General features: G+C 34.9%; 1 protein-coding gene across 2 annotated transcripts in view; it reads left to right on the top strand.

The window, feature by feature from the left end:
- The window catches only part of NEK7 (NIMA related kinase 7), a 151,020-nt gene that overhangs the window by 48,634 nt on the left and 89,478 nt on the right, over positions 1-12,908 (top strand). For both annotated transcript variants that reach the window (XM_087857490.1, XM_045787732.2), the window contains exon 2: positions 9,627-9,711. In XM_087857490.1, coding sequence (XP_087713616.1) covers positions 9,655-9,711 — 57 coding nt within the window. In that variant the 5' untranslated portion in view covers positions 9,627-9,654. The remainder of the gene's footprint in view (positions 1-9,626; positions 9,712-12,908) is intronic.

The raw sequence follows: 12,908 nt of genomic DNA, 5'->3' as shown, positions 1-12,908 counted from the left end.
ATTCTTTACTACTTCCATAGCTCTATGATGTATTAAAGAAGATTAAAAAACATTTATTTGTAACTAATTGTTTTCAGAGGAAACTTTGGTCTGAATTATCATTTTGCCATTATGAAAGCAGGTGTTGCCCATATCCTTTTTCATACCCATATGACTATACAAATGTGCTTCTCTATTATTTGTTTGTTTGTTTAAAGATTATTTGAGAGGGGGGAGAAAGAGAGTGCATACACTCATGAGTGGGGGAGAGGGGCAGAGGGAGAGAGAGAAGCAGACTCCCCACTGAGTGTGGGACCCCCCTCCCCCCCAACTCAGAGCTTGATCCCAGGACCCCGAGATCATGAGCTGAGCCGAAGTCAGACGCTTAACTGACTCAGCCATCCCAGCACTCCAAATGTGCTTTTCTTAAAAACAATGTTAAGATAATTTTATAAATTTTATTATACAACTTGCAGTTTTTAGTGTTATGAATTCCTATTAGAATCATAGGCAGATGTATATTTTCTACGTGTATAACTCTGTGCCAGGCACTGTGTGAGTACAGTGATATATAAAATAGACCATTTCCTACCCTTATTTATTTATTTATATTAAAGATTTTATTTATTTGACAGAGAAAGAGAGCACAAGCAAGGGGAGTGGGAGAGGGAGAAGCAAACTCCCCGCTGAGCAGGGAGACTGACTCGGGGCTCAATCCCAAGACCCCGATCATGACCTGAGCTGAAGGCAGATGCTTTACTGACTGAGCCACCCAGGTGCCCCTATACTGGGTACATCTTTAAATATCATTTAAAAATTTTAATAGACATTTTGTAAATTAGTGTTCCATTTTACCTGTGCACTGTAATTTATCTAGCTATGTTTATATTGTTGTATCTTTATGTTGTTTGTAATTTTCCTCAATGATAAGTGCTTTACTTATTGAATGTAATCCAATATTCAGTCACTGATTATCTTTAGGATAGAGTTGTGGGATTCAAAGTACTGAGTAAAACTGTATGAAAGATTCTTAATGTTTGTTGTCATATTATTTTCTAGGAAGGTTATTACACTCATATAAGCATCACATATTATTTAAAAATATGTCATTTTGATAGGCACTATCAATTTTATAATTCATTGTTGCTTAAATTTGTATTTCTATCAGTGATATTCAACATGTTTTATGTTTATTTGTAACTTACATTTCTTTGTGCCTATTAGACTGTTAACAAAATTAAGACAGAGCACTCTGCTTTATGAGGGAGGCTGTAGGGCTAGATTTAAACTGGAATTAGATCTTCTTTTCTTCCAGTGCTGTGATTTTATTGTTTTATACTTGGATTGGTGTTTTTAACTTGTTCCTTTGTTGAGAATAGTTAAATGTTTTGTAACGAGTTGCAGGAAATAGCTTTCAGAGTTTTTAATAACACAGAAAAGTAAGTATTAGATAAGAAACAGTGTGGTTGATCATTGTTACAAAAGAATGAAACATGAAATTCCTGTGCACAGATCTCTTCCACAGATTGTGTAGTTTTGAATCTCCTTGAAATGTTGGGCCATTCCAGAAAACGAACAATTTTGATTTATGATATGTGTGTACTCATGTATTTATTCTTCATTAAAGATATTTAGTAATTATAGGAACTTTTTGGTAGCAAACTAGTGTAAATAATATTTTAAGAGACTATTTTAGGACAAGCTTACAGAAAGAATGTTTCCAAAATTGAGAAATAATAGATTATTGAATTATAGTAGTGGCTGAGGAGTTTTATTAAATTAACATATTTTCTGGTAGTAATACAGCAGTTCTAATTAAAAGACATGCAAAGTTTTGAGATAAGGGTGTGCATCTGTTATTTTTGTTGTTGACGCTGATATAGTATAATTTAATGTTCTTTTTTATATTGTATCTTTAAATTCGTTTTTTGAACTTTTAATTTTGATATAATTTCAGATTTACAGAAAAATTATAAAAAGAACAAAGAATTTCCATATAATCTTCATCTTGATTCCCCCAATGTTAAGATATGATTACATTTGTTTTCTTGCATATATTTCTTGCATGTGTTACCCCTAAGTACCACATTGTGTATTTTCTAAAAACAAGGACATTCGCTCATATATCTACTGTAGAATTTAAAAAATCAGAACATTGACATTGTTATAGTATTATTACTACTATACAGACCTTATTGAAATGTCATTGTTTAGATTGTCCCAATAATGTGCTTTATAGGAATTGAAAATCTTGGATTTCACTTGTCTCTTCTGCCTCTTCGAGTCGGGAACAGTTCTTTGGTACTTCTTTGCCTTTTAGAACATTGACAGATTTGGAGAATACACACCAGTTACTTTATAGGTGTACCTAATTTAGGTTTATTTGGTATTTCCTTATGTTTAAATTCAAGGTTTGCATTTTTGGCAGGAATATCATGGAAGTTATGTTTTCTTCTAAGTGCATGATATTTGGAGACACATGATGTCTTCATCTTCCATTATTGGTGATGTTAGCTTTGATCATTTAACTGAGGTTCTCTACTATAAAATTATTCTTTTTCCTCTTGTAATTATTATTATTATTTTGTAATTGTGTTTGTGTATAGTGGGGGGTCAGATATTTTCAGACACTGAAAATAACTTGTTCCTCTAGTTTAGCATCCATTGATGACTCTTGCCTGAATCAGTTATTTCCCTGATGACTGGCAATTAGTGATTTTTTAAAATTTCATCATTCTTTCCATCTTTCTCTATGAGGTAACATTATCTTGTAAGGAATAGCTTCCCGCTTTTCACTATTTATTAATTTATATCTTTATGGATTTGTAGGTTCTTATTTTATTCAGTGGGGTATCATCTGTTACTCTCAAATTGTTCCAGGTATGGCCAGTAGGAATCCATTCAAGCTAGCTTCTATGTCCTTCAACATGTCCACACTGTTCTTTACACACGACCGTATTTTCTGGCACAACATGATGTTTAGGCTCAGCTTGTATGTTCCCAGCCCCAGCACTGGAATCAACCATTTCTCCAAGAGCCCCAACTCCTCTAAGTGAAGAATGGTGTTTAGAAGCCAAGATTGGGTGCTAGATTACTTTAATGTTTTTAATAATAAATGTTGAGATTGTAATGTTCTAGAAATATTTGTCATTCTCTTCAAAGATCTGATAGTTATCTTAGTAGCTCTTAAAAACTTACTCATGATAACACAGAAATGTATGAATGAACTATTGATGCTAAGTACTTCTACTTAATTTTCTCTGTGTTGTCTGATACATAAATGTCACTTGCTTGATTATGGGAAATATTCAGTTAAATGGAGACAGGAGGGTGAGGTTAGGAATATTACTGTTGAATGGTGACTTTGGGGCAAATAAAAATATTTAGTTCTGGATTTGAATATTTAGACTCTGCCAAGTTATCAGTCACCTAAAATTTCCATGGTTTTCTTTTATTTTTTAGTTATCAAATAGACTTAAACCAATTGCATTCTTTTGAATTAGGGTGGTATTGCTATTTTAATACAATTGACCCTCTTTTTTGTTATTTATAAGTTATAGCTGTTTTGGTCAATGAAATATATCTCATTACCATTTTCTCATAGAATATTTAAATGTTACATATAACTGGAAAGAATTTGGAGATTTTATGAATAACCTTGATGATTGAAGGAAAACTTAATTTCAAGAAAAGGAAACTATTAAATAAGTTTGGATTAGTATACTTTAATTCTTTAGAATTTAAAAAATCAAGAAAAAAAACTTTAAAACTTTATCCAAAATCCCTCTTCAGATTGGTATGTACATAGGTTCGTATTTAAGATTTTACACGGTGTCAAGAATGGGTTGTAGAGAAACTGAATAGCATGATTGATTTATCAGAGTATTTGGAAACAGTCTTTTTTAATGAATAGAGTCTAAGCTTTAAATTTAGAAGTTAAATTTAAAAGATTGCAAGACTGACTTTATTGACTTTATGACTTTACTGTTAAGTAATTTTTGTTGTAGGATAAAGGAAATTTTTTCAGCTAAGCATTCTTTAATATTAACTAAACTTGAAATTTTTTTCTGTCTAATCTCGTCATAATTTTTTAAAATTATGATCACAAATAAAATGTACCAAATGATTTTCTTACAAATATATGAGGAATCTCATCTTTTTAATTCTATTATATAAGTTTTAATGCTACATTTTGTAATTAACAAAGAATCAAGTTAGTGTTGAGAAAAATATGTTGGTTTATTTTCAGTCAACTTTTGTAAAAACACACATTTTTAAAGGTGAAATTCATTGGGGATGTCTGTAGACATTTAAAAAAGCTCATTTTGATTAGGATTTTGGCCAAAATTAATACATTAAATATGGTTATTTGGGGGCATCTGGGTGGCTCAGTCAGTTAAGGTATGCCTTCAGCTCAGGATGATCCCAGTGTCCTGGGATCAAGCCTCACATCTGGCTCCAAGCTCAGCAGGGAGTCTGCTTCTCCCAGTCCCTCTGTCCCTCATGTTGGTGCTCTCTCTCTCTCTCTCTCCCAAATAAATAGATAAAATGTATTTATTTAAAATATATTTAAAAATATTTTAAATTAATAATACTTATTATATTTTATAATATATGATAATATGTTATATATTAAAAATATTTAGAATTAATGATAATATTTAAAAAATATTTTTTAAATGTGGTTATTCAATTCAAATAATATTAAGAAAAAAGTATGCACTTAGCGTGATTTAAGTCGCTTATAATTATCTCATGGATTTATAAATTTTATAAATTTGTTAAATTGGAAACTAAGAAAGGTATTTTTATTTAGGGAATGGTGCTGTAATGCTGTTTCAGCAAATTAAGATAGTTATCTGATATAGTGTCATTAAGGGCTAGATTTTTTATTATTTGTAATATATACAGTATGTTTTGTTTAATAATTTTCTCACCAGGGTCATACGAATTATGAAATTTAGTATGCTGGCATTTATGATATTTAAAAACTGAATAGTTTTGTCATTGAGTTAGTTTTTACATCTGAAATTCAGTTTCCTAATTTTGTGGTTTATTTTCTGTAAAATATGTAACTATACACAAGAATAGGGGAAGACTTTGATGTGCACTGAGTTTGTGGATATATGTGAATATATTTTTAGTTTTTGAAAGATTTTAGGGACCTATAATATGCTTAAGAGAACTGTTTTCAAACACGTTGAAAAGCCTTAGCTTAATAACTAACTGGTATGAGAATTACAAGACAATGTATTGAACTCCCCTTCTCCAAAGATTCTACTTTGGAGAGTATTCTATTTATTCTAGCAAAATTATGTGTTAAAAACTTTATATTTATAGTCTTTCTCCTAATAATTCACAATTAGTTTTTCCTACACCATCCTCATCCTGTGTCTTGCTTGTCCTAATACCCACCCTGTTCTGATTTCTCCTCTGCTGTCTAGTTTCGATGGTGCTACCACCATATAGTCCCCTCTGCCGCATGCTAAAAATGACTTTTGGTGTCATCTTTCACTTCGTTTTCTGTTACCAGCCACATCTGATCAGTCACAAGTCCTAAAAGTCTAATCATAAGCAACTCTAACATATGTACTATATTCTTCATTTCTATTCATTTTTCATTCATTCAGGAGATGTTTATTAAGTACCCTTTTTTTTTTTGCCAGGTACTTGTTGGGAATATAGCAGGAAATACAGTGATAAGTTCCTTTCTTCATGTTTACTTGCATTATATCAGAGGAGGTAGATAATAAACAAGGAAAAAAAATCAACAAGATAATTACAGATTATTTTGATGCTCAGTGGAAACAAGAGTGATGATATGAACAATAATGGGGGCATACTACTCTGGAGAGGGTTGTTAGGGTAGGCCTGATTTTGAGCCAGCTTTCAGGGATTGTGGGCCTAGAGGACAGCAAGTATAGAGGCCGTGATGCTAGGAAGGACTTAGCAGGTGTAAGAAGAGACAAGGGGGTTCAGCGTTGATGGGAGGTAGGCAAAGAGAGAGGCTGGGATGAGCCAATGTAGAAGGGATGGGCAGGAGGTTATTTACAGGGCCCTGTAGTATTTGACAAGGAGTTGGGGTTTTCATCTAGGTGCAATGAGAGTGTCACAAGTTGATTTATGTTTTCAGAATATCACTGTGAAGAGAATGGTGGAAAAGAGGGCCAATTAGCAGGCTATTGTAGTAGTTCCTGCTGGAGATATAACGATACCTTGTAGGGTCTTATTTGTGGCGATAGAAGACCATGGACAAATCTGAGATGTATTTTGGAAATTGAACAAATGGCACTTACTGATGTGTTAGATGTGGGAAACTGGGAAGTGGGGAGGGGGGGGGAGAAAAGAATAAAGAATGAATTTTAGGTTTTGATTAGACTACCTCTTCCTGAAAGTGTGAACCCCAGACTTCTGGGGATGGTGGGGGGGCGGGTGTAGGGTTGGGTAGGGACCTTGAGGCTTTTTCAAGTGGTCTGAAAGATCAGACAATTTTTGTAATACTAAGACATTATTTGTAAAACCACTGATGTCTTAGCTTGAATCAGTGCATACGCTAGACTGTACTAGTCTTTGTGTTCTTTACATGTTCTGAATTATAATTAAAAATGTGACTTTCATTTTTAAGTGTCTTTGGTGTAGCAGTTAAAGAGTATTATTTTTTAAAAATCAAATCTCGACCTTTGAGTATGTGTCTCTTAATATGTCTGATGAAATAGGAGGTATACTTAATTTAGTACTACTGCAGCAAATCAAAGTTGTATCAAGGAGAAGAATTTGTGCAGTTGTTTGAAGAGCAAGCTGAGCAGCTGCTATTTTCATGGAACACCATTTTTACTTGAAAGAATGACTGAAAGACAAACTAGGGTTCTTCAGACTTGGGTGTTTTGTAGATATTTTCTTGAAAATCAAGTGCCAGTCATGTAAAGAAAAACAGTTGACATTATTTGTCACTAATGACAAGATTTGAACTTTTAAAGTAAAAATTGGAATTTTGGAGAAGTTATATTCATCACTATGACCTTGACATCTTCTGGTATTTAAAGACTCTTTTGATGAGATTAGTTGTGGTATTTAGGAAAAAAAATTTTTTTTGATTTGTATAATGAAATGGTCAACATTTAGACAATCTGAGTAACCCAGCGAACTAAAATTTTCCAGATGACCAATGCATGGTGTTACAAAATCGAGCATGAGTAAAAGATCTATTCAAAGAGCAAGAGAGACCATTGGATTTTAACATAACAGAGTATAAAAGTTCATTGATTTGAGAGTCTACATGGCAGTTAACTTTTAAGAATTTGCCACCTGTCAAGTTTGGTGTATTATCAAAGGAGAATATCCACAGTGATATCCATATTGGTTATTAAAATATTCCTCTATTTTCCAACTATACATTTGTGTAAGACCAGATTTTTTAAAATACACTTCTGCCAAAACAACATATTTGAACAGACTGAGGTAGAAGCTGCTTCTCTGAAGACAGACATTAAAGAGACATGCAAAATGTAAGAGAGTGCCTCTCTTCTAATTTTTTAAAATGTAGTTATTTTTCATAGAAATATGCATAAACATGTAAGAATGTTATTGCTATTATTGTAAATGAATTAGTATGTATTTTAATGATTTTTCAGTTTCAATTTCAGTTATGTGAAATACTGATAGAGACATGATCCACAAGAATAAAAGGTCTTTGGGGTCCTCAGATAAAGAGCTCCAGAAACCCAGAAGCTTGAGAATTTTGGGGCCGGACCAGCTGAGTAGATGGTGATACATACAAAGAGATAAAGAATTTTAGAGGAAAAGCATTATTTTATTTCATTTTTTTGGAAGGATGGGAGATGGGAGTCCTTGATACAAGTGGAGATATCAGATAGACAGTGGGATATTTTTGGTAGCTCAGAGCTCAGACCGCACACCTGTGGTAGAGATACGGATTTCAGAGTAATGGCATTCATAGTCATGGGACTGGATGGTCTGACTTCAGCAGAGACAGTAGGTTTTAAAAAAAGATTTTTTAAAAAAAATATTTATTTATTTTAGTGGGGTGGTGGAGAGAGAGAGAGTGCATGCACACACGGGTCGGGGGAGGGGCAGAGGGAGAGAATCTTTAAGCAGTGCACTGAGCACAGAGTGTGAGGCGGGGCTCAATCCCCCGTCCCATAAGATCATGACCTGAGCCGAAACCAAGAGTCTGATGCTCAACTGACTAAGCCACCCATGCGCCCCCCAAAAAGGATTAAAGTCTTAGAGTACTCCAATATAAATGTTAGATAGAAAAAGGAACTTAGAATAGCTATAGTGTAGGAGAAAAGTGAGAAGAATAAGAGATCACAGAACATTTTGGGAAAGTGAGACAGTTGGGTTGAAAGCTGGGTGAGGTCAAGAGGACCATGGGGGGCACCTGGTGGCTCAGTCCCTCAAGCGTCTGCCTTTTGCTCAGGTGATGATCCCTGGGTCCTAGGATCAAGCCCCATGTCAGGCTTCCTGCTCAGGGGGGAGTCTGCTTCTCTCTCTCTCTCCTTCTGCCCCTCCTCATTCTCTCTCTCTCTCAAATAAATAAAATCTTAAAAAAACAAAAAGAGGACCTTGGTGAGGGGCTTTATCATCTCTTGACTGTTGCCATAGCTTCTTAACTGATCTTGCTTACGGCTGTGAATTCCTCTACTCTGTCACATGGCAGGAAAGACTGTCTTTCACAAATAGTGAAATCCTCTCTCTTAGATGCTTGAAACCCAACATTTACTCTCTGCTACCAACTGAATAAAGTAAATACCATAATTTTTTTTCATGAACTGACACCTCTGTGTGTTGTTAAAGTAACCTGCTACTAACTCTCCACCCCCTTTTAACAAATACCCACGTCATACCAATAATGAAGTGAGGATGTGCTTTAGTTTCTCTCTTAATCCCATTTAAATGGATCCTAGTTTTTCAACCCATACATTATATTTTAGTTATAAAATAACATTTGTAAGGAACCTAGAAATAATTGACATTGTGTAGAAAAAACGTTGGGTGGGACAATAGCTGTGTCTTGTTTGTAGTTCAATTCTTGAGCCTTGTGTAGTAGGTGACATAGAATTAGTCTTCAGTTTATGTTCACTGAGTTAATGGCTGAATGTTTTTAATTATAAGGAAAGTAGTCATAAAAAAGTAAACACCCTCATAGGAGGACTGGCCTTTTAAGTTTAAACCTAAAAACTACAATGAGAACTATAGTTGGACATACGTAACAAAAGTACTAACATTTTTAGACTATAAAGATAAGGTGCATTTTAGAGTTGTAGAACACTTACCACATTTATGGGAAGCTAATGGTAATTATCTTTGCATATTGGCATGGGGAAGGGGAAGCCCGTTTGGTCTATAATGGAGAAGAGAGAATTTCATCTCATGAAATAGGATTTTCTAAGCACATAATACTACTTTGGAGAAATGGACTTAGTTGAGACAGTGAATACCTTTTGTTTCAGCTAAATAGAGCTTGGATTTAGCAAATGACAGATACAAGAGTGTGCGATATCTTAGTGGATACTTTTTGAAATATTAGGTAAATCTAATATTTGAATGTAAGCCTTAGGCATACAATGAGCAAAATGACTTGGTAATGATTATATTATTTAAATTTCAACTTTATATTTTTGCAGAGTTCTAAAGTTCCTGTTGCTTCAGACAATGGATGAACAATCACAAGGAATGCAAGGGCCACCTGTTCCCCAGTTCCAACCACAGGTACTTTCTTCTAATGAAGGCTGTCTCTGTGTGTGTGTGTGTGTGTGTGTGTGTGTGTGTGTGTGTGTGTGTGTGTGTAAAAGTTCCTTTAAGAAATAAAATAGCCAAAAAATGCTAATTATGAATTTCCAAGTTTTAGTCAGAATTGTGTATATTTTTAAATAGTGTTCTAGAATGCTTGGTTCTCATGTACAAACATTTAAAAAGAGGCAGCTTTAGATTTTTACTTTAGTTGGATGACCTGTAGGCTTTGAGAGATAGTATTAGACTTAGGGAAGAAAACACACGTGAGGCTGTGCCCAGCCCGTGGGGGTGCCTGTGTATTTGGCGCCTGTCTTTGCTTTGGCCGGCTGATCCTCCTTATCCGCAACTGTCTTTCCTTATTGCTGCTTTTCTCATGTTGTCTGACTAGTAGTATGTTTCTCCTGTTAGGTCGTTGCTTGTTTTTTTTTGTAAAATACAATGAAGTAAAAAGAATGTTTCATACAAAGCTTCCCATTAAGCTCAATATGTAGTGATATGTTTGAAATAACAAACACCCCCATGTAGGGGCAAAACCTCATTTTCGTGGTCATTCATAAAGGCCATATTTGTCAGTTTTGTGTATGAGGCATTCTGTAATATGTCTCAAATTTACTCTGTTTAACTTATCTCAATTTTACTTAGATAGTAATTCTGAAATTGTTTGAAGAATTGATGGATGTTCATTCAAATGAGTTCTGTAGTCATATAGGTTGGGGGGACTTGGGCTAACAGTACTTTATGACTTGTTGCTCACAGCCTTTCTTATTCTAATGTGCATTTTAAATTTCCAAGAGAAGGACATAGGGTGTAGTGTTTTTTACCCTTATTTGACTGTGGACCCCCCCCCCCCCCTTTTTAAGTACATCTATTGACTTCTTCCAGATTGGTGTCTAAAACACAGTTCAGAAAATACTGCCTACACATAAACTACCTTTTCTGCCTCTGTGATTTTTTTCACTTTGCACCCTCATTTTTCTCTCCAATTTTTGCAATCCTTCCCATCTTTCAAGCACCACTTAAAATGCCATTTCTATCATAAAGCTTTTTCTGATTTTCTGAACGTAGTATCTTTTCTTGGAAACCTGATGATACACATTCTTTGTATGACTTATGATATTTCTGACACCTTTGTGTTATTTTTTGTGGACATTTTCTTATCTCTGCTGGATTAAACTCTCCTTGAGGAAGAGGACTATCTCTTACTTACTTTGGTACTGTACTTCCTCACATGGAGCAGGGCCTCAGTAAGAGTATGTAATTGAAGCCAACCAGGGACTCATTCAGAAGATGATGTTTATTTATTTATTTATTTATTTATTTATTTATTTATTAAAAGATTTTATTTATTTATGTGACAGAGAGACAGCCAGCGAGAGAGGGAACACAGCAGGGGAGTGGGAGAGAAAGAAGCAGGCTCCCAGCGGAGGAGTCCAATGTGGGACTCGATCCCGGAACGCTGGGATCAGGCCCCTAAGCCGAAGGCAGACGCTTAATGACTGCGCTACCCAGGCGCCCCAGAAGATGATGTTTAAATTAGCCCTTTACCTAATTGAATTTTACATTGCTTTTCTTTGTTATACTTATCTGAATTCTCTGTATTCAGAAAAGAGACTCTTTAGCTTAAAGTAAGGCCAGTATTTTAATTTATTTATTTTTAAGTTTTGAATTAAATTCCAGTTAGTTAATATACCATGTCCACTATTTTAATTTCAAGATGGTTGTTTTTTAAAATCTACTGTCTATATTCTGTGTTCTGGTCATAAGTTACCGAGATTGTACTAAGCAACTTCTATCAGATAGATATAAACACATCTTAGTGCCAATTTTACACATCTAGGCAAACACTATTGTTTCATAGTGTTCTGTTTCTAATGAAGAGAATAAAAGAAGCACTTCTGAAAATTAGGTGGCTCATGTTATGATTTTGAAATCCACAGTTTGGAACAGCCCTTAGTTTCAAAGGGAGGTGGGGGGAAGCACTTTCATTTTTGCCTCCTACTGAGTCACCAGCCAGGAAAGGTCGGAGTGGCAGTAGGAGGCGAAAATGAAAGTTAATTGTTTTCCTATGAGACACAAGGCTGCCACACAGCATAAATTTCAAGATTATATACGTAGTTCTGCATCTCTTTTCACACTGTTCCCTTTAGTTTATGCCTCCTGCTGCTGTTCCTGTGTGGGTGGACCTTTCTCCCTGTTGGAAACAGGCAAGTGTCATCCTAGGTTCTAGCTGCCTGTGGCAAGTGGGGGAAGGGAGAAGGATAGTCCCCGCTCCCCCCCCCCCCGCCCCCGCATTCAGACTGATAGTGTGAGATAGTGAAAGAAAGATTACCTGACAAGAGCTTATAGGTGTTATTGCTTATTAAGTCTTTGAAAAATGTTACTGCTCTCAGTAGCGTTATTTTAAAGGGCTGGGAAAGGACAGTGTCTGTTCGGGGTTGACAACCTTCTTTTGTTTTGTTCCACACCATTGGCCTGAATAACGGGGGTGATATGGCAGCATATGGTTAGCCAAGTGACTTCTTTCACTTTTGTAATGCTAATATCAGTGTGGACATAAACAGAAATCTAGGGAAGTCAGCTTTCTAAGTGTCAAATACCAATTATGCCCTGTTATAATGATGAGTGATGTATATTCTTGGCATATCTTTCCTTTCCTTGTTCCGAGATGAATACTCTAACCCCATAATGCATAATATATGGTCTCATTTTTAGTATAGGAGTTTCTTTCTTTCTTTCTTTCTTTCTTTCTTTCTTTCTTTCTTTCTTTCTTTCTTTCTTTCTTTCTTTCTTCCTTCCTTCCTTCCTTCCTTCCTTCCTTCCTTCCTTCCTTCCTTCTTTCAAAGTTTTAGATTGTGAGATTTATGTGTCTTTTCAAATGTGTTTTTGTACTACTGTCATTCTCTTGAACTTAGGGAAAATTTGTTCTATCAACTTCCATTTTTCCTCCTTCCTTTCCTTCCTTCCTTCTTTGATTCCTTTCATTAAAGCCTAGAAGATACTGCGAGGGTATTTTGACTAGATTTTTATTCTACATATTCTTATTGCTTTAGGACTCTTTGTTTGTGGGACAATGGATTTGGCTTAAATTTAAAAAAAAAAAATACAGACTGTGTACAAGATGGTGACAGATAAATAGTAAAATGTTTGCTTTCTACTATGAGACTAATTTTAAA

Source organism: Ursus americanus, chromosome 2 (genome assembly GCF_024610735.1).
Source record: "Ursus americanus isolate L20-20 chromosome 2, mUrsAme1.1.p, whole genome shotgun sequence".
NCBI lineage: Eukaryota > Metazoa > Chordata > Mammalia > Carnivora > Ursidae > Ursus > Ursus americanus.
Note: the sequence above shows the minus strand (reverse complement) of the source record. Positions and strands in the feature narration are given on the sequence as shown.